At 45.1% G+C, this 27864-nt stretch overlaps 2 protein-coding genes across 4 annotated transcripts in view; both read left to right on the forward strand.

Moving 5' to 3' along the window:
• Nucleotides 1–6126, forward strand: part of CFAP52 (cilia and flagella associated protein 52) — a 40507-nt gene extending 34381 nt beyond the window's left edge. For both annotated transcript variants that reach the window (XM_069483379.1, XM_069483380.1), the window contains 4 exons: nt 885–1036; nt 2883–2985; nt 4719–4830; nt 5693–6126. In XM_069483379.1, the coding sequence (XP_069339480.1) occupies nt 885–1036; nt 2883–2985; nt 4719–4830; nt 5693–5868 (543 nt within the window). In that variant the 3' untranslated portion in view covers nt 5869–6126. The remainder of the gene's footprint in view (nt 1–884; nt 1037–2882; nt 2986–4718; nt 4831–5692) is intronic.
• Nucleotides 6127–7997: 1871 nt separating this feature from the next.
• USP43 (ubiquitin specific peptidase 43) overlaps nt 7998–27864 on the forward strand; it is a 62125-nt gene continuing 42258 nt past the window's right edge. For both annotated transcript variants that reach the window (XM_069483381.1, XM_069483382.1), the window contains exons 1-3: nt 7998–8501; nt 16106–16237; nt 23035–23138. In XM_069483381.1, the coding sequence (XP_069339482.1) occupies nt 7998–8501; nt 16106–16237; nt 23035–23138 (740 nt within the window). The remainder of the gene's footprint in view (nt 8502–16105; nt 16238–23034; nt 23139–27864) is intronic.

Here is a 27864-nt window from a genome sequence, read left to right on the forward strand (position 1 = left end):
GAAAGTGTCTTACAGGATGTTTTCCTTCCTTCATTCAGGATTATTTTCCTTTTATTGGGTACAAGTAAGCCGGGTTTGTTATTACTTATCACAACACTAGTTGTTAATCTAGACTTCTGTGCTTTCATTGCCCTCTACAACTTATACAGAATAGTTTCTGTTCTTATTTTTCATAAATTCAGTATATTTATTATAAGAAGGTATAAGCATGACTACATTGCCATATTTTCTGGTGTAATTGTAACAGACCTTTATCCATTAAAGGAGTATTATAATAACTAAGTAACTTTCATTTATTATAGTTAGGGCATCATATTGATTGCTTTCAAATTTTGTGTGTAGTTATATTACCCATGAATTTAATTTCAGGATAATAAACAGGCTTTAGAAAATATTTGTGATATCAGATAGGTATGAGGTTTGATAGGGTTGAGAAGCATTGGTTTTAAATGATTCAAATTGAACAGCTGATGTGAAAGTTTAAATATGGCTCTGGGTACCCAAGAAATTTCCTGATGGTACCTTCAGAAATTTGAGAGCAGTGCTCGGCAGAAGTGAGTAGACATATTGTTTCACCTGGTTTAGCATCAGCCCTTGCATTATTGATTTTTGTAGTGGTGTCTGATACATTTCTCAGCCTGAAAGTAGAAGCAGGTACAGGATCATTGGTGGCATTTTCCAAGCTCCATGGCAGATGGTTACATCTTACCGCCCTTCAGCTTAGCATTCCCACACCACCCAATGGAGATGAGGACAGGGAATTAGAAAAAAAATAAAAAATAAAAAGTCAAGCAAAGCAGAGGTAAAAAATGCTCTTGGAATCTTTTTTGATTTTTTCAGAAGTCCCAAGTTTATATTGAGATCATGAACTTTGCGGCTTTCAGGTGAGGGTGTGGCAGATAGGCTGCCAGACCCAGAAGCTGGAGGAGGCCCTGAAAGAGCACAAGTCCTCTGTGTCCTGCATTAGGGTGAAGAAGAACAATGAGGAATGCGTCACTGCTAGCACTGACGGGACTTGCATCATTTGGGACCTTGTGTAGGTACCTGTGATGGGGAGGATGAACAGCACTTGCAAAACCCAACCATGCCAGCATTACACTGAGTGCGAGAGAAGATTCAAATGGAGAGTAAAAATCTTACCTAAGACAACAGTAAGGGACGTTCCTCAGAAGCCATTCATCTCCAGGACTGTCCGGGGTTCACAGATGCTGGTGGGAAGGGTATAGTTTCCAGGAAGAACGGAATGTTACAAGTTTCTGGGTAGATAGAGAGATAGCTTTCTGGATCTACACAGTGCAGCATGATTTAACTTGCACTAACTCAACTCTACGTGTTCCAAATAAAAAGGAGCAAAGCAGGCAGTTCTTCTTATCGCTCCACATAGCCAGGGGAAGCCCAGAATGAGCTTGCCATTGGGAGGGGGGACATGAATGTGCCCTTCTCGTCAGCTGGCCACATTCCCAGGCCTCTTACACTGCGAGCACATCACAGCCCCATAGAATGCCTAACTCCATACTAACTAGACCCAAGCATGTGAACTTTATTGTAGGGGCAACTCAAAGGATTTTCCAAGGTGATTGTTTGAATTTTTGTCTATAAGCATTTTTGCTGTGTGTTTTCATTTTAGAATCAGACCCTATTCCCCCAACTCCTACTTCCACCCACCCACCCTCTCTCTACCATTCCCAAGAGGCACTGTCTTTGTATAACTGTATAGGAAAGACTGGAATAAGAATAAGGATGGGAGAAAGGAGATGTGTATGGCAAAAGACTATGAAATGCTCTTGATGGGAATGAGAACTCAAGGCAAAGACAGAGCTCTTTCTATTTATTTAATACATTAAAAAAAACCAAAGCAAGCCTGTGTCTTCTAGCCCTGTGTGTCCCCTGGGGATCTTGTTAAAAAGTAGATTTTGATCCAGTAGATTTAGAGTGGCACCTGAGATTCTGCATTGCTAACAAGCTCTCAAGTGGCAGTTGCTGGTCCACAGACCACACTTGGAGAAGGTGCCAACCTACACCTGACCTTCCCATTGGGAAAATATAAAACTAGAAGGGCATTTGTCTAAACTTATTCCATGGCTGGTTTGTGACTGCCTCAAATCCTTAAAGCCTTTCTGTTGTGTAGCAGGAATATTTGTGCCAAAATCTTTAAAAATGCTCAGCTCAGATACGATGTTTGAAAACTTCCATAATGAGAAGAAACTGTGCAGAAGGTGCATTTTTTAGCCAGGAAAACCTGGCTTGGGAGATGGCCACTCAGCACATTGTCTATGGAAGGAGAAGTGATATTTACATAATTTTTGTATAGTGTGTAAGGCAGGCATTGTCAAACTACTGTGCACATAAGAATCAACCGGGGCACTGGTTTAAAATGCAGATCTGTGAGCCTCATCTCAACCTACTGAATCCAAATCCCTAGAGGTGCGGGCCCAGTATTATCCTTTTTTAAAAAAGCCCTTCCCCACAGTCTGCCACTCAGATTGTAGGGAGCTCCACTTCCAAACGGTGGCCTCAAGAACCGAGAACATTGTATGGGAGGCGGCAGGTTGGCTCTGAGTTCGGCCTCTTCTGCTTGCCTCTCGCTGGAACTTAAGGTCTCTCATTGAGCTCTGTGCTTTCTTTGGAAAAGGGCCCTTCCCGCTATCTTCTGACAGCCGCTGATAGGTGCAATGGGAGCACACAGAAGTAGAGAGGGCAGGGTAACTAGAAGTCTATTTTGAAGAAATCCAAGTGCCACCATGCTGAGCAGTATGAGATGTTGGGAGAGAGAGATAAACCAACCCAAATCCCCAAGCTTGTACCAAATCCAGTTGGAACAGTAAATCAAGTTTCTAGGGAAGAGAAAATCAAGTCTCACAGCCTTTGAATCTGCTTTTCAGGCGACTCAGGAGGAATCAGATGATCCTGGCCAACACCTTATTCCAGTGTGTGTGTTATCACCCCGAGGAGTTCCAGATCATCACCAGTGGAACAGACAGAAAGGTAAGTACTCCCAGAGAGAGCTTTCTCAAGATCTTTCTGGTACACGAGAAAAGCAGTGAGGTGTTGTGGCTGAGGGTGCAGGCTCCAAGTCAACCACCCTGGTCCAACTGATGCTTCTGTTGCTGATCAGTCTTGTCGCTTTGAAAATGCCACACAGCCTTCCATGCCTTCACTTTCTTGTCTGTGAAGAGGAAATGATACCACCAACCTCAAAGCAGCTGTGAGGATTAGAGTCATGCTGGGACCTGGCACATAGAAGGTTTTTATTAGGAAATTTCTGAGGCTGGAGAGGAATTGCTGTGCCCAAACCAGTTATCACTCTGAGAAATTCAAACGGAAAGACAATAGAGCTCCTCACCTCTCATCACTACTTCATCAATACGTTAAAAAGCTCTTTAGCTGGGGAGTCTGTGTCCTTCTGTTTGGGGGAACATTTCCCTTCGGAGCAAGCAAGAGGCCCCTGTTCTCATGGAGCTGACTCACCTTACTTATTTTGGGTAGGAGGGGATGGAATCAGCTAATACATATGTAAACCAATACATGAATGAGCAATGAGTAAGAAGTGAACAACATATGAGATGATGATGGGCATAAAAAGGAAATAGAACAGGCTATACGACACTGGCTGGGTAGAGGGAAGCTCCTTCAGCTAGGGTGGCTGGCGAAGGCCTCCTTAAGGAGGTGACATTTGAGCCAAGGCCTCAGTGACAGAGGACCTGGCCATGCCCAGATCTCAAGGAAGGGCGTCGCTGGCAGAGGACACTTGGGAAAGACTGAGCTCTGATCGGGCTGTGCATGGGAGAGAGTGTCACTTTCGCTTCTTTGGCTGGGAAGGCAGGCAGTCAAATCCAGCTATGTCTGTGGGTGAGTCCTGGATTCATGGATCCTGGCCTGCTTTTGGTATGAGCACAGAACTTTTTGTTAACATGATCAAGCATCAATAGACACTATAAAGCAAAAGAAAAAAGTTAAAAAAGATAACATGTACAATTTCTAGATAGATGCAGAGGAATACAGATTCCTGGCACAGTGACTGAACACAGCAAATTTCCGCCAACAGGAAACAAAGAGAAATGGGTAGAATGCATGCCCAAGTTCACCCTTCCAATTCCTGGCCAAGCACTCTTTATTTAGAATGAAAATTTGTTTTTGAATAGGTTGTGCATTCACAAGGTTCAAAGTACAAAGGCAGTATATTCAGAAAAAAATCACCCTCCCTTTGGCACCTGTCTGCCCCCTAGTTCTCCTCCATAGGAGGGGACCAAGGTTAATCACTTTGTCTTTAAACTCCACCCTGTGGAATATTTTATTGCTTTGGGGTAGAAGGGAAAGAAGGCCCAATCTCTAGAACTCTGGGGGGCGCCCATTCCCCATGCTTTCCCTCCCACCAGTCCTGAAGCATCGCTGTGCATGCAGAAGCTGTTCTCTTCTTTCTTTTACAGCTTGCTTCAGACTCGATCTGCTTAGTCTTATCAAAAGCGCTTTCTGTCACAATCCAGGTTTATCAGCACATCAACATCTCTTGAAATAGAATGCAAATTTTAAAACCAATACTAAAAATATTAAAATGGTTTCTCCACCCCCTGCTGTAGCCTATTTATAATTTCAGCCAGTATCATCCCATGGTGTATTTTTGCTACCTTCTATATAAAGTAGAACCATCTTTTGTTAGCATGTGCATGGATGATTCCACTGAGCTGAATCCTGCCTAATGCTGCTTTCCTGAATTCCAGATTGCTTACTGGGAAGTATTTGATGGGTCAGTAATCAGAGAGTTGGAAGGTTCCTTGTCTGGGTCAATAAACGGTATGGATATCACGCAGGAAGGAGTACACTTTGTCACAGGTTAGTCCTGGGATAAGAAAAGAAAGCCACGCCTGGCTTATTTAGATGGGGACATGGAACTCCCAGGCCAGAGGCAATGAGAAGAGACCACAAAAGGTTTTCAGGGGCAACGTGGATAGATTCATACTCAACCCTGCAGCCAATGTGGCTGGAAAAGAAGAATCTAGAAGTCACATTTCAGTGAGAGGAAACATTTGCACAGGAGCCTTAAGGGCACAGGATAGGCTTTAAGTGGCTTCCTGTTATTTCCTACTGAAGTCTTCAGTGCCTGTCATTGTGTATTTATCCTGTGTATTCCCTCTCATTGTTGAATGAAGAGATGACCTCCCCGAAACAGATGAATTAACCGGTATTTTAAGGGGGTATTTACCACACAACAAGCCAACTGGAACAATATCAACATCATTTCCTGCTAGGTTCTTTGATTCTTCATGTCATTAAAAAATAAATGATCTAACTAAACTAAGTTTCAGAAACACACTGACTTAAAGCAAGATGCCAAACTAGACACAGAGTGATCCCAGACTGTATATGCATACCTTTACACATGGGAAATACAGATGTCTATGTATACTTGTATACGTATAGAAAAAAGACAGGCAGGGACTAAACCAAGATGTTATCAATGGTTATTTCTGGGTGGTGGGATAAAGGTGATTTTACCTCTTTCTATTCCTCTCCCTCCAAATTTACTACAATAGATATAGATGTTTATAATCAAGTAAAAGTGTTATCATAAAGATAGATTTTTCTTCCTTTGAGTTAGCACATGGGGAATGTGTTAGGAATGATCCAGTTATTTGAAATCAGGGCTGTTTCTCACTATTCTGTTGCAGCAATGTCATGTATTTGTCTTTTTCAGGTGGAAATGACCATCTGGTCAAAGTCTGGGATTATAATGAGGGTGAAGTGACTCATGTTGGGGTGGGACACAGTGGCAACATCATGCGAATCCGGATAAGTCCAGGAAATCAATATATTGTCAGCGTAAGTGCCGATGGAGCCATTTTGCGATGGAAGTACCCCTATGCCTCCTGAAGCTACCAGGACGTCTCGGGCCACAGCATTGCCCAGTCCTGCTGAGGACTGAGTTTGGATAACTCCAACTCCAGTCTTGATTTTTCACATTGCTGTTTTTGTTCTTTAGTCAAAATGTTTTATCTCTAAGTTTCTCCTTTCCTTTACAGAATGTACTTTACATTCTTAAATTATATATTAAGATCGAAATATGTTGAAGAATAATTTTTCCAGACTGTAATTAAAAGTTTTATTATGAATAAATTCTCCGTTGTTGGTTTCCTGTGATAATCTCTTTTCTGTGACTCTGCAAAACCCACTGACCTTCTCCACTATCTGTCCACATATAGCATTGCTCTTGTCCTCTAAAAACAAGGCAAGGTGAATTTCCTTCTTAATCATCGTTTCATTGATCAAGCTCTATGGAACAAGACTTGGGTTTAAATCCAGCTCTTGGGCAGGCTTTTTAAAACCTCTCTGAGCTGCAGTTTTCTCTTTTTTCAAGCAAGAATAAATTCCTGTTCAAAAGGTTACTGTGAGAATTAAGTGAAATAATGTGTTAAAGCTTGGGCAGAATTCCTGACAGAGATAGTGAAACATGAATGTTTTCTCAAAGAAAATGTGTGTTATTGGGGATCTTGGGGTGATTATTAAAGATGAAATTTAAGAGATGCTTTACTGGAGTTGGCTATAAAATATTTCTCCCGTGCCTACCACCAGAAGGGGGATGAAATGGACCGTGTGTATTAATCATCCAACAGAGTATCTTTTTTTTCCAGAGAGGGTAAATGATGGCATTTTCCAGAAACACATGTCTCCAATTCACAGTACGGTCTATGTTCTAAGCTTATTCTTTATCCTTTAAGTAATGCTGATTTTTGGCATCAGGTAACTGCTGCTGCCCTATTTGAAAGATTAGAGAGAATATTTAATAAATGATGACCACTTACTAAATAACAAGTCACAAGACGTTGATTGATGGAATACTGCGTCTCACATACTGCGGATCTCTTTTTGAGCTAGAAATTGATGAGAAATTCATTCTGCAAGACCTTACCTGATTAATTATAAACCTGACAGTTACACGGGATAATGTGAGCGGAGGCCCCCAGGGTTACTCGGGGAATCAAGGGCGGGGCAAGGCCAAGCTAACTCTGATTGGGCAATAATTCAGCAAGGATTTTGCTCTAGGGAGTGAACAAGAGACCGCGTAGGGGGCGCGCCTGAGAGCCGGAAAACTTCCTGGTAAGCAAATGCTGAGGCTGGAAAGGGCCTGAACCTGGCAGCCTACAGTTTCGGTTTCCCTGCTTACGAGTGGGGTGGCTTAAGGTTGCTCTGAGCCCACTTCTCCACCAACTAAAACGAGAGTGATCAAGTCTCATAAGTTTTTGGAAAATGACTCTAACCTAGTTTGTGGTTTAAAAAAGCAAACCACAACCACCCCGGGTGTGTGTTCACACGGCAACACGCGGCTCCCAGTTCAGGTGCTGGGTTGGCGGTGCAGGCATAAGGCTCTGCCTCCCGCAAGGGGCAGACGGGCCGGAAGGAGGTGGTACCACCTGTCCGCACGCACCTGAGCCTGCGGAGGAACCAGCGGTGCACAAAAGCGCTCCCCGCCCCGTCCCCGCTCCCGGCGCGCGCCTCTCACCACGCCCGAAGCTGTCCTTTGGAGAGTCCTTTCCCTTCTTTTCGTCTTCACCTGGACGTAATTACAAGAAACTTAGCGATAGCCCGGGCTTTGCAATTTGCTAGGCGCTTCCGAAATTTTCATTCCTCTTTTATTGCCACAGCTTGAAGGTTGGGCGAGGAACAGGAGCAGAGGTTAACCCGGGCCGCTTGGTTTATAAGAGGTAAGGAAGGGTGGGGAGCTGGACAACGACCACTCCCAGTGCTTTTATTCCCAGTCTGTGCCGCGGAGGCGGGACAAGACAGGGGTAGGGGTGGCCGGGCGCTGGCCTGGGGCCGGCAGTGCTGCAGGATTCCCGCGCGGGGCGGGGCGGCCCCGCCCTTGGCTCCGCCTCCACCCCGTCCCCGCACACCTGCCCGCAGGTAGCCGGCGCCGGGCGCCTGTGCTAGGCTGTAAGGGCCTGTTAGCGGCTCTTGCGCTTCGGGCCCGGGGATTCCCTCCGGGAGCCGCGCCGGCGGGTGCCATGAACCCGGACCCCGGGGACGCGGCAGGAGGGGGGCCGTCCGCGCCCCGGCCCCGCCGCCGCCGGTCGCTGCGCCGCCTGTTCAGCCGCTTCCTGCTGGCGCTGGGCAGCCGCTCCCGCCCCGGGGACTCGCCGCCCCGGCCCCAGCCCCAGCCGGGACACTGCGATGGCGACGGTGAGGGGGGCTTTGCCTGCGGCCCGGGCCCGGCCCCAGCGGTCCCCGGGAGCCCCGGGGAGGAGCGCCTGCCTGGACCCCAGCCCCAGTTCCCCGCGGGCGACGGGGCGCGGCCGCCGGGCGCGCAGGGCTTGAAGAACCACGGCAACACCTGTTTCATGAACGCCGTGGTGCAGTGTCTCAGCAACACCGACCTGCTGGCCGAGTTCCTGGCGCTGGGGCGCTACCGGGCGGCGCCGGGCCGCGCCGAGGTCACCGAGCAGCTGGCGGCGCTCGTGCGCGCGCTCTGGACGCGCGAATACACGCCCCAACTTTCCGCCGAGTTCAAGGTAGGCAGCGCTCGGCGGCAACCTCCTTCTGGCCCTCTGGTTTCGCTTTTGGAAAAGTGTGTGCACCATCAGGAACGGGCTTTCTTGGGGCCTTCTTTAGATGCCATTTACCGGTTCAGGCTCGGGTTACCGCCTTTGTTTTGAGTTGATGTGTTATGCTATCGCTTGCATATATTTTCTTTATGAATTAATTCCTCCCAGGTATTTTGAGGGGGAGTGGGTGGAGAGATTTAAGTGTATTCGGCGTTTTTGCACTCAACAAAAGTACTGAAGGCCTGTGGGCCAGGCGGTGTTCTGACACCAAGGCTGGAGCTTCCAATCTGGAGGGGTGTGGGGAATGGGACTTTGAAGGCAAAGGCCCCAGAGGAAGGAGGTGATGCTTGCGTCCGAGGGCTGAATGATGAGGACTTAGGCCAAATCCTAGGAATAATCCAGGCAGAGGGAGCAGCCAGTACTCCTTCCATAGACCCGAAAGAGCTGAGTATTGGAGACATGGGAAGAAAACTAGTCTTACTGGAGCTCAGGGGGCGGATGGCTTTGCCAGATCATGTCAGACCTTGGAGGCAATGGAAAGGACTTTGGATTTTATTGTAAACCCAGTGGAAGCTGAGAACCTGCGGGCCAGATACTGTGCTGAGTGCCTGGGAAAGGCAGTGGGTGTGCAATTTTGGAGATGGCATCCTTTTGTTTAATGCACATTCGGCCCCCTACGATGTGTTAGCGTGGGGTTGCGGTGGGGCAGGGTCATGAGGCTTTGTAAATTGTGCGTACCACTTCACCCAGGGTTAAAGCAGGGTGTGTGTCTGGCGTCCCAGTTGGAGTAAAGAGTTCCTGATAATTGATGCACATGGTTTGCTTCCTGCTTAAAAAACAAAACAAAACAAAAAAGCCCGCAGCTCTGGGCAAAGAGCTGAAGCTCTCCACAGACTAGTGATTGTTCTTGGGGGAGGGGGAGCCTGTCAGTGTTCATTCCACAAGCATCACCGCTCTTGAGTTTCAGCCTGAGAAGGCAGTGTTTGCCATGTGACCCACAAAGATGCCAACCCCCACCGTCCTCTCTCCTGCCTCCATTAGTGAAGCCCTGTTCTGCAGCAGTCAGTGGGCCAAACGCGTGTCACTGTGTCTCCTTTTGGCAGCATTCACTTTTTAAACATGAGAGGCAGCATAGTATAGTAGTTGAGAGAGCAAGGTCTCTGGAGCCTTGTGACCTTGAGCAAGTTACTATAATTAATCTTGCTGTGCGTCAACTTTCCTCTACTGTAAAATGGAACCATGCTGGTGCCTACTTTATGATAGGGTTATTGTGAGTATTAAATGAGGTATGGAGTAGAGCATTCAGAACAGTGCCTGGCTCATGGGAAGCGTTCATTATTCTATCATTACACCTCCTCACCTGCAAAAACCCAGAGGAGGGAGAGAGGGCGGGAGGTAATCTTTGCGTAGGTTTTCTCTAGCCAGGTGCATTCTCATCCAGTTACTGCAGCAATGGAAGAGGCGTGAGTAGTTTGAAAAACCTCCCAATTTAGTAATCACCCTCTGTGACTCACTGGGATTTCCTCTCTCTCTCTCTCCTGCTGTCAAACCCCCAGGGCCTGGGAGCTCCCAGTGAGCGGCAGGGAAGTGAAGGATAATGAAGTTTTTAATGTGTTTATGAAAGAGATGTAATCTGGGGTTTCCTAGAAGCCTTCGAGGGAGGAGTAGAGGATCCTAGAATCCAGGCTTTAAACATTGTGGATTGAAATCTAGGTGGGCTCCTCTTATTTTAGAGATGTGGAAATATTCATTCATTCAACAAATATTTATTGAATGTGCAGACACTGTACTAGGAACGCAGAATATGTGATGAGTACAAACCCAGGCTTGGGGGCTGCTCTCCAGGAGCTTACGGTCTTGTCGGAGAAATGGGTGTTAATAAAATAATCACACAGGCGCATGATTAGAACAAGAATATGCTAGAAAGGAAAAATACAGGTGCTATGACTTATAACAGGAGGATATGATTTAATTGGGGGAGATAGGGGTGGGCAGGGAAGGCTTCCCTGGAGAGGTAACTAAGCACTGAGTTGAGTTTTGAAGAATGAGGTGTGAACTAAGGACTTGGGAAAATGGGAAAGTGCATTCCAGGCCCTGGGAACCCAACCTGGCAACCTCAGAGGGGGTGGGGCTGAGAGCCCATGTGCTGAATGAATTAATGAAAGCCCACGTGGCTGGGGAGGAGAGGCTGGAGGATTGGGTGGGGACAAGCCACATAAGGTTTTGTTATGGACTTCGGTGGGGGTGCTGGTTGGCTTTAGACGGAGGGAGGGAGGAAACTGAGAGGGGCCCAGCAGATTGGAGGGTTGCCCCCACCCCAGCCCTGCAAGTGGGATGGGTTTGGGTTGTTCCCCCTTCCTGAGCCCAGAGTCGCTCAGCCTCCCGCAGACAGCAGGACCACTCTTTGTTTTAACAGCAAATGAATAAATACAGTTAAAAAAATCCTGTCCATGTTATTATCTAGAATTCTTTCCTTTTCTAATGATGTGATTAAATATATTTATTGTAAAAAAAAAAAATGGAAAATGCTAAAATGTAAAAAAAAAAAAAAAAAAGACCTGTAACTCCACCCTACCCCCAAGAGATAACCATCATAAACATGTTGATGTGTTTCAAAGTATATACAACATTTGGAAATTCTAGTTCTGTATCCTGCTATTTTCATTTAAGTATTTTTATAAGACTTTCTCCTGGTCATTAAAATATTATGCAAAACATAATTTTTAATGATTAATATATTATTAAATGAACCAATCCCTTATGGAGACATGGATGTGCTATACAATTTTCCAGTTATTACACTGTATTAAAGCTTCTTGTATTTAAATCATTGTCCTCATCTCTGCTCATTTCCATAAGCTTAATTCCTAAAAGTGCTATTACATAGTCAAAGCAAATGTAAGACTATTTTATTATCTTTTCTGTTTTTTACTTTTTATTTCAACTTTATTGAGGTAGAACTTATATATACAGTGAAATGTACCCATTTTAAGTGTAGAATTTATTAAGTTTTAACAAATGTGTATACTGTGTAATCATTGCCCCTATTTTAAATATTTATGTATTCTACTTTTTAAATCAATCTTATTGGGCTTGACTATTTTGAGCACCAATATTGACAAATTTCTTTCCAAATAATTATATCAAGTTTCAGATGCACCAGTAATGCGTATTTTCCTGGACACTGGATATTATTCTCTCTTATTAATTTCCTCCCCAGCTTTATTAAGGTATAATTGACAAGTAAAAAATTGTATACTTACAGCATATAACATTGATGTTTTGCTGTATGCATACATTGTGAAAGGATAAATCAAGCTAATTAACATATCCAGACCTCACATACTTATTTTTTTGTGGTGAGAACACTTAAGGTCTACTCCCTTTGCCATTTTCAGGTGTATAATACATTAATACTAACTAAAATCACCACGTTGATCTTCATCTCATTCATGTATTGAAGATGGAAATAGTGGAACATTTTTCCATGTTTCTTTACTAGTTGTAAGTCTGCACTTGGAATTGTCTGTTCACGTTGCTGCGTATCCATTCTGCTTTGGTCTCGATGTTCTTTTTGTTTCTCTAAATTCCTTAACCCTTGTCATAGTCACTATAAATATGTTTTTCTAAACTCTCTCCTTCTTCTCCCTACCCCAATATAGGAAGCTTTAGATTTATGTATATGATACCTTTTGATAAATATTCTATTTTATGTACTTCTAGTTTTTCTATGGTTATATTAAGAATTTCAGCCATCTGGAACTTAGCTTATGTGCTTAAGGATCAATTTTAGATCTACAGTGATATACTGGAGGCATTGCTTTTTAAAAACAGGGATGTCTTCTTCGTCACTCTTATGTTTTAGAAGTTCTGGACAAAACAGACATGAAATGGAGTAAAAAACATTGAACAGAAAGAAAATTGCCAAATGGTTCCAGAAATCTGTATTTTAGCATTATTGCTGTCACTAATGTGATCAGGTAGAAGATAGTCAAAAGCAATAACCATTTAGAACATATAAAATTAGATTTTATTCATTAAAAACAATCAGAAATATGAAATAAGTAGGAATAATTTTCATAAGAAATGTTTGGGAAAGAAAACACACAACACAGATAGAAATATCAGATCATCCTTCCTGAGTTGGTATTTAGTTTTAATGCAACTGTGGTCACATTTCAGTAGACTTTTATGGGAATATCTTCTGTAGGAATTAATAGGTTAAGTTATAAAAAACATTCTTGAAAATGCCTGCCAGATACTTTATAATTGGAAAAGGCCAAAAAAGAACAATAGTCACTGTAAAAAAAAAAAATTTGGAATGTACAAATGAAAGTGAAAAAAAATTGTCCATGATCCATCATTCTATAACATTTGTTAATATTTTGTCATAGATTTTCTAGTATTTTATTTTTCTATTTATAAATATAGAAATAAAACAATCCTATATTTTTGCATTCTTTTCTTTTTATGACAGGATTATTTTCTTTTGTCATTCGTATTTCCTCAGTCATAATTTTTTAAGCCATCTAATATGAGTGTTCCATAAGTTTCCCCCCAGATGACTTTGATATGTAGAGATATCTTTGCTTGTATCTCTCATTTCCTTAAGCTAAATCCCCAAAAGTGGAGTTGCTATGTTTATCGAGAGGGACATTTTTAAGGCCCTATCTTGTCTGTCTTCTTGAAGTTGTCCAATTCCTTCTGGAAAGGTTGTAAGGTAATACCCAGGCCCAGAGGAGGACTGTCAGTCTTAAAAGATTATCACGACTACCTCGAAAGGAACGCATTTCACATAGAAGGAAGAACGGAAGTAAAGGTCTGGACTGCAAAAGTAGGAAAGCATCTTTGGGGTACCTGAGTAGCTTGTTTTCCTGGAGCTTTGAAATGTGGAAACACATGGATTGGGGCTGGACCAGAGAAGGTGCTTAGACTATTAGGTGGTGAGTAGGAGAGAAGGGAGGCTGTGGTGTAAGGCCTGACATTATCCAGCTGAGCTGTAGGAACATCGGTCTGGTTTGGCAGGGGGAGAGTCTAGGGGCTGGGATCCTCCTTAGGTAGGTGTTGTCGTCTGGGTCAGCAGTAGTTAGAGTTCAGCAGTTGGAATGAGACTCTACTGTAAGGGAAAGGCAGAGACATTTTGGGAACCAGAGTCCAGACTGCTTGACAGCTGATATGAGGGAGAATCTGAAAGATGACACCTACATTAAGAGGAAGAACTGGTTTTAGAGATTTTGAGTTGGAGGGGCTGGCTGCTAACCCAGAAGAAAATGTTGGTACCGGGATACAGGTTTGACGATGGCTTGGGGAGTAGGGTTGCCAGATAAAATGCTCAATGCCCAGTTGACTTTTAATTGCAGATAAACAATGAATATCTGTTTAGTATAAATATATCCCAACTATTACATGGGGCACGTTTCTAGTAAAAAATTCATTGTTTATGTAAAATTCAAATTTCAGTGGGCATCTTCTATTTTTATTTGCTAAATCTGGCAGCCCTACTTGAGGGTCAAAGTGCAGAGAAGCCTGGAGAAAGAATCCAAGCTAATGTGATTGGAATAAAGACCCAGAACCAGCATTTCAATTAGTTAGATCTTGCATTTTGCTTTTTTTTTTTTTTTTTTTTTTTGAGACAGAGTCTCACTCTGTTGTCCACTCTGCAGTGGTGTCATCATAGCTCACTGCAGCCTCAAACCCCCGAGCTCAAGAGATCCTCCTGCCTCAGCCTTCCAAGTAGCTAGGCCTACAGGCACGTGCCACCACACCCAGCTAATTTTTCTATTTTTTGTAGAGTCAGGGTCTCACTCTTGTTCAGGCTGGTCTTGAACTCCTAGGCTTAAGCAATCCTCTCACCTCGGCCACCCAGAGTGCTGAGATTACAGGAGCGAGCCGCTACACCCAGACTTGCATTTTGCTTTGTCTCTTCCTAGAGTTTCCTTTAAATCTCAAGGGAAGATTAAAAGAAAAAAAAAGAAAGAAAGAAAGAAAGACCAGACCACTTGATTTGATTGGCAGTTTTGAGAATTGTCCTGGTCTTGAGCCTTGCTAAGACCGGTCCCCTTGGCAGGTGTGAGCAGAGAACAGATCTGCATGGGTCGAGGCTGGAGGCTGGGCTTTGCAGCGTATGAGTGGGGCCGACCACCGTGCTGTGCCGTGTGCACGTGCACGTGTGTTCACACAGACAAGGGGATTTACTTAACACTCACATGCTCATCTGCTTGCTCATGCATAGCAAAAATCCCTGGAAAGATGCTGAAAGGCCTGCTAAGAGTGGCTGCCCTCTGGGGAGGGCGACAAGGGGATGAAAGCTGAGTAGAAGGAAGACTTCATTACCGTTCTTTTTTGTACTTTGAATTCATTTTTTTTTTAGTATGTGCATATATTACCCTTTGATGAAATAAACTTTTAAAAAGCTGAAATATGCATTTACACAGAAAATGACAAAGTTATTACAAAGTTTAAAAAGGGTGCAAAGAATGTAAGCACTGTGTGGGCAGGGAGTCTTGCTGTTTTGTTCAGCGTTGTATCCCCTGGTTCCTAGGATAGTGCCTGGCGTGTGGCCGGCACTCAGTACATATTTATTAAGGGAATGAAGGGCTGGCCCAATCATTTTATGATCTAACCACAGAAAGAGAAGTTTGTATCCTTAAATTTCACACCCATTATTAAGAGGCAGTAAAGGAGCTACATACTACATCGTGTTAATATTTAAGGAAGTCGGCCGGGCGCGGTGGCTCACGCCTGTAATCCTAGCACTCTGGGAGGCCGAGGCAGGTGGATCGCTCGAGGTCAGGAGTTCGAGACCAGCCTGAGCAAGAGCGAGACCCCGTCTCTACTAAAAATAGAAAGACATTATATGGACAACTAAAATATATATATACAAAAAAAATTAGCCGAGCATGGTGGCACATGCCTGTAGTCCCAGCTACTCGGGAGGCTGAGGCAGTAGGATCGCTTAAGCCCAGGAGTTTGAGGTTGCTGTGAGCTAGACTGACGCCACGGCACTCACTCTAGCCCGGGCAACAAAGCGAGACTCTGTCTCAAAAAAAAAAAAAAAAAAAAAAAATTTAAGGAAGTCAACTTCATTACAAATGTCATCTCCAAAGAGAGAGGTGAGGTTATGGGAATGGATGACATCAGCAAGGGAGAGAAGGCTGTTCACCTGTGGGGTGAACAGAAACAGCATGGGGATAGACTAATGGAAGGGAGACCAGTGGAGCATGATGCCCCAGCAAAGGATGAGAGCTTTAGAGAGGACAGATGGTCAGCAGTATCAGAGTATCCAACAGAAACAACCCTATGGGTTTTCAAAGGATAGGACATACATCAGTAGTCCTTCTGGGGGAAAAAGTACCCTCTCCTATACAGAGAACCCGCCATACCATTTTGGGACACTGCCCCCAAAGGGCAGGCTTCGGCAGGAAAGAACATTTCCACCCCACGTTGTTTATGTGCTGTTATCCTAGGTCAGGGCAGAAAAATGACCACTTGGTAGACCTGGTGCTTATAGGCCCTTCATTTGGTTGCATAAAGGGCCAAACTGACCCCTGGTTTTCTTTTTTTCCTTTCAGAATGCAGTTTCCAAGTACGGCTCTCAGTTCCAAGGCAATTCCCAGCACGACGCCCTGGAATTCCTGCTCTGGTTGCTGGATCGTGTGCACGAGGACTTGGAGGGCTCGTCCCGAGGGCCAGTGCCCGAGAAGGTTGGTCACTCTGGAAACAACACATTGTATTCGATTTTCTTTTTTTACTTTGAATGTTCACTCAACTTTCCTCAAAACTGAATCTTGAAATTCAGATTCTTGGATGCCTTTTAGTCTGCCTACTGGATACACAGTGCTGTTCCCTGCTCCCTTCTTTTAGCTCTGTTTGCTTCAGACAAGGCATTTCTTCCCTTTGCAGTATTTCTCGTCCTCCCTAATCCCAGTGATTTATAGTGAACACAGTTTCATTTTAGCTCAAAATTTGAAAAATACTTTTTTGTCTATATTTTGTGCATCAGCATGGCCATCTGATAAAAGCATGATAATATTACCATTGCTTATTATTTTCAGATGGTATAATATCATTTCAGCTCCATCACTGCTTTCTCAGTTATGTATCCTACAGGGCAGTAATAATTCCTAACTGTTTCTCCCAAGATGCAGGACGGATGACTTTTACATGTGTGCATTTAGCATTCCCAGATTTTGATGAAACCCCAAACCTTTGGGAGGAGGAAAGCACCATGATAATTTGTAATAGCCACAGTGAATTGATACATCAGCTGTGTTCTTTATGGACTTTGCTCAACAAAGATCAATGATGGGCTGTGCTCTAATGCTGTCCTGTTATCTCCCACTTAAGAAAGTAAAAGTGAATGAAGTTATTATGTCATAGGTGAGCAAAGTTGTTGTAATAATATCCATCAATAATCTGTAATTTAAAAAAATGTTTCATGAGCTTTGATAATCAGGAACACGTTACTTTGATGTATCTCATAACTGATCCAGATGGAGCCACGAGAACTACTTTACCAGTTTTTTGGTTTTGTTTAAAAGTTGAGCTCTATATTCCCATCCCTCTCATGAATCAACTAAAAACCCCTTGCGAAGCGCTTAGTCTTTCAACCGTCACCTTCTCATTCCTTCATTATTTTCTTGGAGCCCATCATTCTAGAGTAATAGAGAATGAATGGCTCAGGAAACTCAGTCTTTTTTTTAGAAAAAACATATCCACATAGCCAGCTGTAATCTTTCTTTCTCTTTTATTTTTCAATTTTTGTTTATTTTTTAATTGCCTGTATAACTGCAGGATCTTTCTCTTTTAAAATGGCAGCTTGCAACTTTAAGAAAAGGAGAACATAACCATATACGTTCCATATATCAGAGAGGTTGAATAACCTTCTTAAAGGAACACAGCTAAGGAAGCAAGAGAATCAGGATTTTCAAGTCCAAAGAATCTGGAAAGCCTTTTTTCTTATTTTAAAAATAATCACCCCTCTTAACCCCAAAACACACAAACCAAATAAAGCCAGAATCACACAACAAACCCTGCGAGGCCCACACACTCAAAGGTTGTGATGGTTCCTCAGGGTTGTGACATTATGTGTGATTTTTCTTTTATTTACAGTGATTTTCTGTTTATTTTATTCTGACCCTTTTAGTTGCAAGTGACACAAATTTAACTTGATCCAACTTACGGCAAGGGCATTTATTGGCTTTTATAACTTGTAAGTCTGAGGGTTGAACCAGCTTCAGGTAGGGCTGGATCCAAGGACTCAGAGGATGTCACCAGGTTTTGACTCTCTCTTTATCTCTTGTCTCTGACTTCATTCTCAGACTGCCTCTGCCCACATGGTAACAAGAAAGCCTTCTGCAATGCTCATGTAGTCTTTAGAACTTGGGATTCTAGAAAAAGCCCAGGGAAGAGTCTGATTGTCCCAGCCTGGTTCACATGTCCATTCCTGGGCTGTGGCCAGAAGTGTGACATATTCTGATTGGGCACACCTGGGTAGCATGCCTCTGGGGGTGCACATGGGCCAAGGGTAGCTTTTACAGAATTGGAACAGGTTGCTTCCCCAAAGAAAGGAATCCTGAGCAGATAAACATATGCCCACTATACTGCATGTCCCACAAGTTTATAGCGAACACATTTTGAACTCAGAATGATGTATTTTTTTAAACAAGAGACTGTTGATTGAATATTTGTTATGTGCCAGACATCTAACTTGATGCTTTTTGTGACTTATGTCACTACTGGACACATAGTAGACACTCAATAAACTCTTGAATGGTTGACTAAATTAGTTATGCTTTACTGTTATAAGGATAAGTCATACTTGACAGTTAATGGAAATGTGGGTTAAGTCAGTTGCTCAAGGCCACTCAGCTTCTACTTGGTGGAAACAGAATGGGACCTGGGTCTGTTTGTGCCAAAGCCAGTGTGCTGGACCCCTTTCCTTCTCACGAATGTCTCCTGCCCCCTCAGTTCTCCATGGCGGGGAAGAGAAGCCTTGGAGATAGGTTGGTATCTCTTCCTGCTGGCTGGATAGGCAAAGCCTTCTCCTGTTTCCCCATCCCCTCTCCTGTTTCCCCATCCCCTCTCCCTGGCTATGCCAGGCAGCTCTTTCTGTCTGGAAAGTAGGTGGGATAGGTAGCCTTGCAAATTGCCTTTCCATTTCCTCCACTATTCCCTTGGTAACAGGAAAAGGCATTGGGCTTAAGGGTGGAGAAGATCTCGGAGAGGGTAAGTAATTTGCCCCAAGTCACACAGCTGGTAGTGGGAGAGCCAGGACCCAAATCTACAAAATGCAACTCTATGACAAGGTTTCTTAACCTCAACATTTTTGACATTTGTGGCCCAATGATTCTTTTTTGGGGAGGTCTGTCCTGTTCATCGTAGCCTTAGTAGCGTCCCTTTACCCGCTAGATGCCAGTGGCACCCCACAGTTGTGATAACCAAAAATGTCTCCGGACATTGCCAAATGTCTCTGGGGGGAGGGGGTGTGTGCAGAATCACCCATTTGAGAACCACTGCTCTAGAGCCTTTGTTCCCAATGATGGTGTACTGCCCCCAAACCTTTCTTTAAGATAACATGGAGTTTATTTAAGCTAAGAAGGCCTACCAATAATTCTTGTTTGTTTGTTTGTTTTTTTGAGACAGAGTCTCACTCTTTTGCCCTGGCTAGAGTGTTGTGGCATCAGCCTAGCTCACAGCAACCTCAAACTCCTGGGCTTAAGCAATCCTTCTGCCTCAGCCTCCCGAGTAGCTGGGACTACAGGCATGCACCACCATGCCCGGCTAATTTTTTCTATATATTTTTAGTTGTCCAGATAATTTCTTTCTATTTTTTTAGTAGAGACGGGGTCTCGCTCTTGCTCAGGCTGGTCTCGAACTCCTGACCTCGAGCAATCCTCCCGCCTCGGCCTCCCAGAGTGCTAGGATTACAGGTGTGAGCCACCTCGCCCGGCTCCAATAATTCTTTTTAACAACTACAAGACACAAGTAAAAGCAGCCATCATTGGTCATCTAATTTCAAGTATGTCCCACTGCAATGTTCTCCACACTGCAGCTAGATCTTTGTAGAAAGGAAATAAGATCATGTCTCTCTCCTGCTTAAATTCCTCCAGTGGCTTCTATTGCACTTAGACCAAATCCAGGCTCCCCCATGGCTGACCCCCCCCCCCCCACACCCTGCCTGGGCCTGCCAAACACTCAGCTGATTCCAGACCCATCTGCCCCTTGTTCCCTGTCCTCGGCCACACTGGCTGCCCTCCGTTCCGTAGTGGGCTGGGCACTTTAGGAGTTTGCCACCAAGGTAAGGTGGCTGTTGGCCCGAGAGAGGAGCTTACACCGCCCTTCGTTTGACCTGATTGAAACCGGTAAAGATCTTTTTTTCTCTGTCTGAAGTCAAAGCCTCTCCTGAAATTTGCTCTCAGAAAATTGGGCTGCCTGTCGAGGGCTGGCTGTGTGCGCTTGAAGGTAAAGAACAGAGCTGCTGGGATTATTTGGCGTGGAGTTTCATTGTCCCTTTCTGAGAAGAAAAGCCGCTATCCTCTGCGTAGCTCTGAATGATTTTTCTTTTTGAGTTTATTTTTGTTTTCAAGACACAGGGAAGCCGCATAGCTAGATTTATTTGAAACTGGAATAGGAATCATAAAGGCCAATTTCTTTTCCGTTATTTAACGATTCTTAAATGTTTTCATCTTGTGGAAAGGGCATTTTTTTACTACCCTGGTAAAAACACTAACACACAAACAGTCTTTTTGGCAGTTTGTTTTCCACAAAATGCCACTCTTGCAGCATTAAGGAGGGGACGCGGCTGGGGAGAGGACCAGGAAGCTAACATGTATTAAGCACCGACTGTGTGCCAGGAGAGATATACACAACATCTCTTTTGATTTGAAAGGCTGCCGCATGAAGGTGATGCGAGACTTTTATTGCTTTTGCACATGGAATGAGGCCAGGAAGAGAGGCTGAGGGTCACTCAGCTAGTAGAGAGGACAAGCCAGCCCCGTGTGACCTCATTATCTGTGCTTCGTGAGTGCTTCCCTGCTGCCCCTCACTCCAGCCTCGCCCAGGACTTTCTCTCTTTCCGCATCCCGTCCCTGGGTGACCCTGCCCACGGCCACCCCCAGTGCAGTGCAGGGGCATCCTGTGTCATGGTGACTTCTCTGGTGCAAGCAACAGCAACCAACTGGAGGTGACTCAAACAAGAGGGAACTTAGGAGGAGACCAAGGAGCAACATGCAGGATTACAGGGAAGGCCAAAGGACCAGCTCAGTATAGCCACAAGCCAGGCAGCTTCCTCGGGCACTGCTGCTGGAATAAATTTCAGCCTTTTGGCTGCTTATGACTCCCATCCAGGGCAGGCACAGCGCAGTGTGGCTCACTTGGGGCCTGTCCCTTGGTAGGGCAGGACAGAACCCTGAAGGAAGAGCCCCCTGTCCCTATGGACTGCGTTCCATGTTTGAAAAGGAAGAGGAGTGAATCCCGGGCAGCCAAAATATGCCAGTGCCCACTCGCATCCAAGTTAGCTCTGTCTCTGCCTGGGCATTGCATCCCCCTCAACTTCGCGTTCCCTTCCCAAACCTGCGTCTCCTTCTGTCTTTCCCTCTCTGCTAATGGAACTGGCTTTCTCCAGGTACCGGACTGGAAGCTTGGAGTTGGTCGTGTTCATCTCTTCCCCCCGTTGCCCTGGTGAGGTGCTGAGATATGAGCTACTTACACTGAATCCATTTCTTTTCATTTTCATGGCTCCTGCTCAACTTCACCCTGCTGCTACCTGGACCCTTGAGCCTCCTAATCTGTGTCCTGACCTCCAAATTTATCCTTCGTCTGGGATTGGCTATCAGGTTAAAGCCTCTCTCCAAGCATGTCACTAGGTTCAAACCCATCAGAGGCTCCCCGGTGTGTAACAACAACCACTTATACGGCGCTTACGTTGTACCAGGCACTGGTCTAAGTGTTTTACACACACACACACACACACACACACGCACATACACACTCGTTAAATCCTCAAAACATCCCTATCGGGTAGATACTATCATTATCCCTTTATTACAGTTGAGAAACCATGGAACAAAGAGATTCATTTATCTGGATCAAGAGGCTGAGTAACTCTCACAGCCACGTACCAGTGTGGGAATTTGAACCCCTGCAGTCTGACTCTGGAGTCTACGTTCTTGACCCTGGAACTATGCTGTTTACTGAGCAGGACTTTGAAGGCCCCACCCAAGGTGGCACCAGCCTCACCGGCCCTGTTTTCTACTTCCGTTTGCACATCCTGTATCCTAGTCAAATATGGCGTCATAAAATATCTGGATGAATAACAATGACCGTTCTGAGTACTCACTTATTCGTTCCAATATTGTATTATGGAAAATCTCAAACATATGGGCAAGTTGAATTAATTGTACAGTGAACACTCATACCCACCACTTAGAGGCTACAATTTGCATTTGACTAAATTTGCTTTATCACACATTTACCCATCTGTCTATCTCTCTATCCACTCGTTACTCTTTTTTTTTTTTTCTCATCTTACTTTTTTGATGCACTTTGAAGTAAATTGCACACGTTGGTATACTTTACCCAAGACGCGTCACGTGCATTCCTTCTACATGGTTCTGTGCTCTGCTTTCTAAAATCCTTCAGGATTCACCTCAGATTCCACCCAGGTCTTCACCTACACCTCACTGCCTGCCTGTCTTAGGGTGATGCATTCTCAGTGGGGATGATGTCACACAAGTGCCAAAGGCCCCAAGGCGCCAGAAATTGGTCTTTGGGGGACAGATATTCATATAGTACATAGACACATGTACAGTTTATCTGTGATATTAAAGTTTCATGGTGGAAGTGATTAGGAAAAATTGATTAAAAAGACTCCTTAAGGACAGCAATTATAGAAAAGCTGAGAAATACTGTTCTAGGGCATATTTTATGTGTGGCCTTGTGTAGATACTTGTATAGGTAGTTTTATGTGTTACTGAGTAGCTTTATATGCCGTCTGGCTTTGATTCCGGGGTTGCCCTTAGGGACAGGCCTCTTCCAGGACAGTGATTTTGCATAGCAAGGTCTTAATAAATAATTGTGTCCTGTGTGTCGTAGAGAGTAGGCAGGGGGTGAAGAATAAACTTAGGGAAACTAGGAAGCTGCAATAATTCATATTGGACGTGGTGGGGGTCCAGAGGAGGTTGGTGACATTGGGGCAGGCAGGCACCCTGAGGTGGGATAGGCTAAAAAATGACCTCCCAAATTATTAAGTCTTAATCCTTGCATCTTGTAGGTGTTATCTTATATGGTAAAGCCTTTGCAGATGTGATTAAGTTAAGGATCTGGAGATGGATTGAGGAGCATTGAGTTACAGTAAAGGCACCCGTGAAGGCCAAGACTCCTCAGAGGCCCAGAAAGGGACGATGCAGGCCCAGGAGGAAGCCACGGGCTCAGAGGTGTGGAAGCAGCTGAGTGATAGCAGGTGTCTCTAATTTTGCTTCTTTTCCTCATTTCTTTGTAGCTTCCGCCTGAAGCCAGTAAAACCTCTGAGAACTGCCCGTCCCCATCGGCTCAGCTGTCTCTAGGTCAAAGCTTTGTGCAAAGCCACTTTCAAGCGCAATATAGGTAAGAGCGGGATGTGTTCCGAATCTATCACCCAAGGGCCCAGCAAGCTTCACGACTGGCAACCAGTCTCCCGTTGCCAGATTACCCTGAGATCACACACAAAACCATAGACCCCTTCTCGCTCCCATTGTACATCCCAACTAACTGCTCATTCCTGTTGTCTCTGAACTTTAGTGTTTCTTCTTTTCCTTCTTAGCTCTGGGCCTTGCACCTCCCCTTGGAGGAGAGGTGATAAGAGTGATTCCGCAGAGGATGAATGTGGAGGCCCAGATCCTTCTGCAGGCAGCAAGCAATCCCTCTGCAGTGGGGAAGACCCCTCCTGCTTGTTGAGAGCCCACTTTAACAGGTCATTCCGAGTCCAAGAGTTCCCAGCATTATGGAGGATATAAAAATATAATATTACACAGCCTTTGACTTCAGAGAACATGTGTTCTCTTTGGGCTTTTATATAGGAAAATACAGAGACTCATACAAGGCAGAATATTTCAAGTATTATGATGTTTAGTGAAAGCACTGATAGCAGTGAGAGGTCAGAGGGAGAGATCCCCCTAGGCTTCTCGGAGGAGGTGTCCCTTTCATGGGCTCTGCAGGATGAATAGGATTGAATGGGTGGGAACATATGCAACAAAAACAAATGGGAGCTTAAGTAAAGGTGAGAATGAGCACAGTGATCAGGAGTTTGGGGAAGCCATTGGCTACAGAGATCCTCCTCTAAGTGACATGCTTGTCCATATGTGTGTGTGTGTGTGTGTGTGTGTGTGTGTGTATGTGTGTATGCCTCCCCCCAAATATATATACCTACACATATGTATTTTATCTAATCCTTACAAAAGTCCCAAGAGACGCATATTACAATCTGGGAGGTTGGACTTTTTGCAAGGACACATGTTAAGTGCCAGAACCAGGATTTTCCCTCTGAAATATCTCTGAAGCACAGGTCCTGCCTTTGCCTTCTCTGCCATTCATCCTCTTCTGTTGTTTTTCCATTTCACCTTGTGCGTTCGTTGTGGTTTTCTGTTGCACAGAAGCTATGCTCTCTATTAGGGGTACCGAAAAGATTTTTCTTCTGGATGTTGCATTAAATCATTTCAAAGCTGTGCTTTTCTCTGCATCTTCCAGATGATCCTCCCTTTGTCTGGCTCTGCTGTGGTGTTTACGGGTCTCCTGGTGGTTTTCTTCTCTTGTTTACTTCTCTTCAAACAAGGAAGCAATTATTCAGTTTTCTAGAATTCCCTTACCTATGGCCATTTACTTCCGTACTTTTTGGGAGTTTGTATTCTTTGTGTTTGAACAGGAGGAGGTTGCTTAAAATTGCCCAGAAATTATCCTTATTCAGGATTTATAGTATATTTAGAAATCACCAATAAAATAAGTAAGATAAGGGTGATCATTTAGGAAGACCAAATAGTCTCTGAAACGCTTTGGGAAAACGCCAGAGCTGCTTTCCACTGGGGCAGAAAAACCCACAGCACTGGGGAGGTTCTCTCGCTCTCTGCCCCACCAGGAGGGGACCCCGAAGAAACAGCCAGAATGACAGTGGGGCACTCCATTCCTTGGTTGTTTAGAATGTTGGACAACGGAAATCTCTTTTAAATGAGCCCAGATTTCGTTGTGCCTGAAGAAAGGCCCACTCATGTCCTGAGGGACGTGGTGACCCTCCAGGAGGTAGGCAGGGGGGAAACCTAATTTCCCGGCTGCTGACCTTGACAGCTGCTGGCTATGAAAGCGCCTGCAGGGCATCTGTCTGACCTTCAGGTGCCCAAAGCAGGGGCTGCTGGAAACAAAAATAAGGAGCCAGAGGAAAAGAAGAATAGATGAAGGGAAAGAAGAACGTCTAGAAAGAGGGAGGGGAGTATAAGGTGCAGGTGTGTTAGAGAAGCGAGCGGTCAGAGATAATTGCCACCAGGTAGCATCCACTGGCGTCCTTGTACAACACACTCACGCATTGCTCTGCTCACTGTGTTCTCTCTGCCCTCTCCCTCGCTTGTCCACATTCACTCTCTTTCCTTCTTTCGAGTATTCGAGTGCCTGCTCTAGCGCCTGGTCCGCGGTCACCGTGAGGAACATAGCTCCTTGCCCATGAGAGAGAAATACCAGCCACATGTACCCTCGGTGATTCTCTGAGATTTCCTTTGTGCCCTACTGTGTGCGGGTTCTCTTCTAGTTGCTGTGAGCAAGACTCAGCCCCTGTTCTCATGGAGCTCACCTTCTGTTGGGGGATATTAGTACACATGTGTAAGCAAATGACGTGTGCTAGTGACCAGCGAACTGATAAGGGATAACTTGGGGGGTGGGCAGCGTTAGATAAGGGGGTCAGGGAAGGCTGCTTTTCAGAGGGGCGTTGGAGCTGAGAACCGAGTGACAAGGGGTCCACCATTCAGGGAATTGATGACAGAGTATTCCAGGCAGAGGAAACAGCAATGGCAAAGGGCCTGGGCTGGGAATGATCTTGGCAAGTTCAAGGAATGGAAAGGCCAAGGGAGCGGCCGCGGGGCGAGTGGGCAGGAGGTGGGGCATGAGAGGTGGGCAGGACCTGGTAGGGCAGGTTTTCGGTCCAAGTGTGTGGGTTTCAGTCTAGAGGGCACAGGAGGCCACCGTGCAGTTTAAAGCAGCACCTGGTCTCGTTCATCAGTTTAAGAGGTGACTCTGGTTTTTACGGGAGAGGAGGCGAGAGCAGTGGGTGGTGCTGCTGCCATTGTCCTGGTGGGAGAGCGATGGTGGCAGGGACCGCGAAGGCAGTGGTGGAGATGCAGGGCAGGGGGTGGGTTTGGAGTGAGTTTTGGATGTAGAGGCAGCAGGACTAGCTGCTAATGGGGATAGGGGTGAGTGGTGGAGGGACTGAGGGAAAGAGGAGCATCTAGCGTGACTCCTGAGTTTTTCTGTAATTGGAACTGGCGAGTGCTTGGGAGGAAAACTTGAGGGTGCTCTGAAGTGCATGTTGCAGGTGCCTGACTTGGTGTGGGGTGGGTCAGGGTGGGGGGCATTCCTGAGGAAGCGACATTGAGCTCATGGGATATTAAAGACTGCCGGTGCCCTTTGGGTAGATTTCTTTCCTGGGGGGTGATGAGTAAGAGGCGAGGTGTTCATGCTATAAATGGACTGGTGACAGCTTAAAATACCTACTCTGTGCCTGATGGTCTAGAGTAAAGGAAAAGTGTCACCAGGGATGCCCATCCAGGCGAGGGCTTTTGAGGTCTGAGAAGTGCTTTTCTGCAGCGGTCAGTGGGGCAGCTCCAAGCTGGTGGTCCCTGTTGCCCCCTCCCTCCCTGGCTTCCTCTCCATGGAGTAGGGTGTGCCTGGGGTGGGATCAGCCTTCTCTGTGAAACTGGGAGTTGGATTACCATGGATTAATTCAGAGGCCTCTGTTCACTAAGATTCTCCCTCCTCCATCTCCCCTTAGGCCCTTTTTAAGGGACTGGGAGTTTTACTTTGGCTGGAGGAGAGAATAGGGAACAGTATTAGAGTGTGGGAGGTATGGACCGTAGGAGAAATAGTTATTCTATGTGATTATTATCATAACCTAAAAATGTCTTGCAAGTCTAATAACCAAGGATTGTTACTATGCTGGAGTTTTGGCTGGAGGAGGGATTTTGTGCGTGTGTGTGTGTGTGTGTGTGTGTGTGCGCGCGCATTCAAATTCTTCATGGCATTCCTTGCCTTTATTCACAGAAAGTCTAATCTGCTGTCCCCATCACAGGGAGCATTCCCTTTTAGGCAGAGTATGTTTTGAAAAGCTTCCTCAGAACGGATTTTGGAATGGTGACATCTTGCTTTCGCGTTGTCATAATTATCGCGGTTTGCGTGGACATCAGTTCTACTGCCCAGCGAGCAGGTGAAGTTGACCGGGTTTCAGGTATAAGGTATGTGTGTATCTGCAGCGGTTAAAGAGAAGAGTGACAAGACATGCAGGGGCAAAGCCTGTGGCTCATGTTTGGGCGTTTGTAGCAGGTGGAAAGCAATTGATTAGCTTTGTAACAGAAGCAGTTTGACAACTGAATACCTTCGGGAAACAGGCACATGAACTTTGAACGGCAGTGGAGTGATTTTCTGTCCCTTTCCTCCACTTGGGGGACAATAGGACAGGACTGCGAATGCCCTGGAGGGGACACGAGGATGAAAGGACCTCTCAGGCCACATTGGGCTATTGCTATAGCCTGGTAACATGGCCAGCGTATTCTATGAAAGTGACGCTGCCTCTCTGTCCTCTTCCAGATCTGTTGGTCACATTCACTCTGTCCTCATTTCTCAACCTTCGAGAAATAGGTGTATTTCACATCCTTTCTGTAGTTTATTATGAAAACAATATATTTTCTTCATTCTTTAAGTATAAAATTAGCCCATTCTATTTTTTTTCCATACCACACACCTCTTGCTGCCTGACAGGGGTTCGTGGTTCAGTATGAAGGTCATATCCCTGAACCAGTTAAATATGTTGCAACTCTATAAGAAAAACACGATGCGGTTTTGTTTTAGAAGGCTGAAAAAATGAAGAAGTCACCGATAAATCTTCTCTTTCATTTGTTCATATACATGTGAAATGGGAATTTGGAAATTTCCCAAGGCCAAAAATATATCCTTTGGGCCAATTTTATGCCTAAGTATGTGATGGGTGAAGGTGGAGAAGGGTGGGAGGAGAAACATGGTATCAGAGAGACCTCACCAACATCAGGTCCCCATGCTGGCTGCCGCTCACTGTCTGATACCAAAGGCACCGTCTTGGTTCTTC

The sequence above is a fragment of the Eulemur rufifrons genome, chromosome 9, assembly GCF_041146395.1.
Source record: "Eulemur rufifrons isolate Redbay chromosome 9, OSU_ERuf_1, whole genome shotgun sequence".
NCBI lineage: Eukaryota > Metazoa > Chordata > Mammalia > Primates > Lemuridae > Eulemur > Eulemur rufifrons.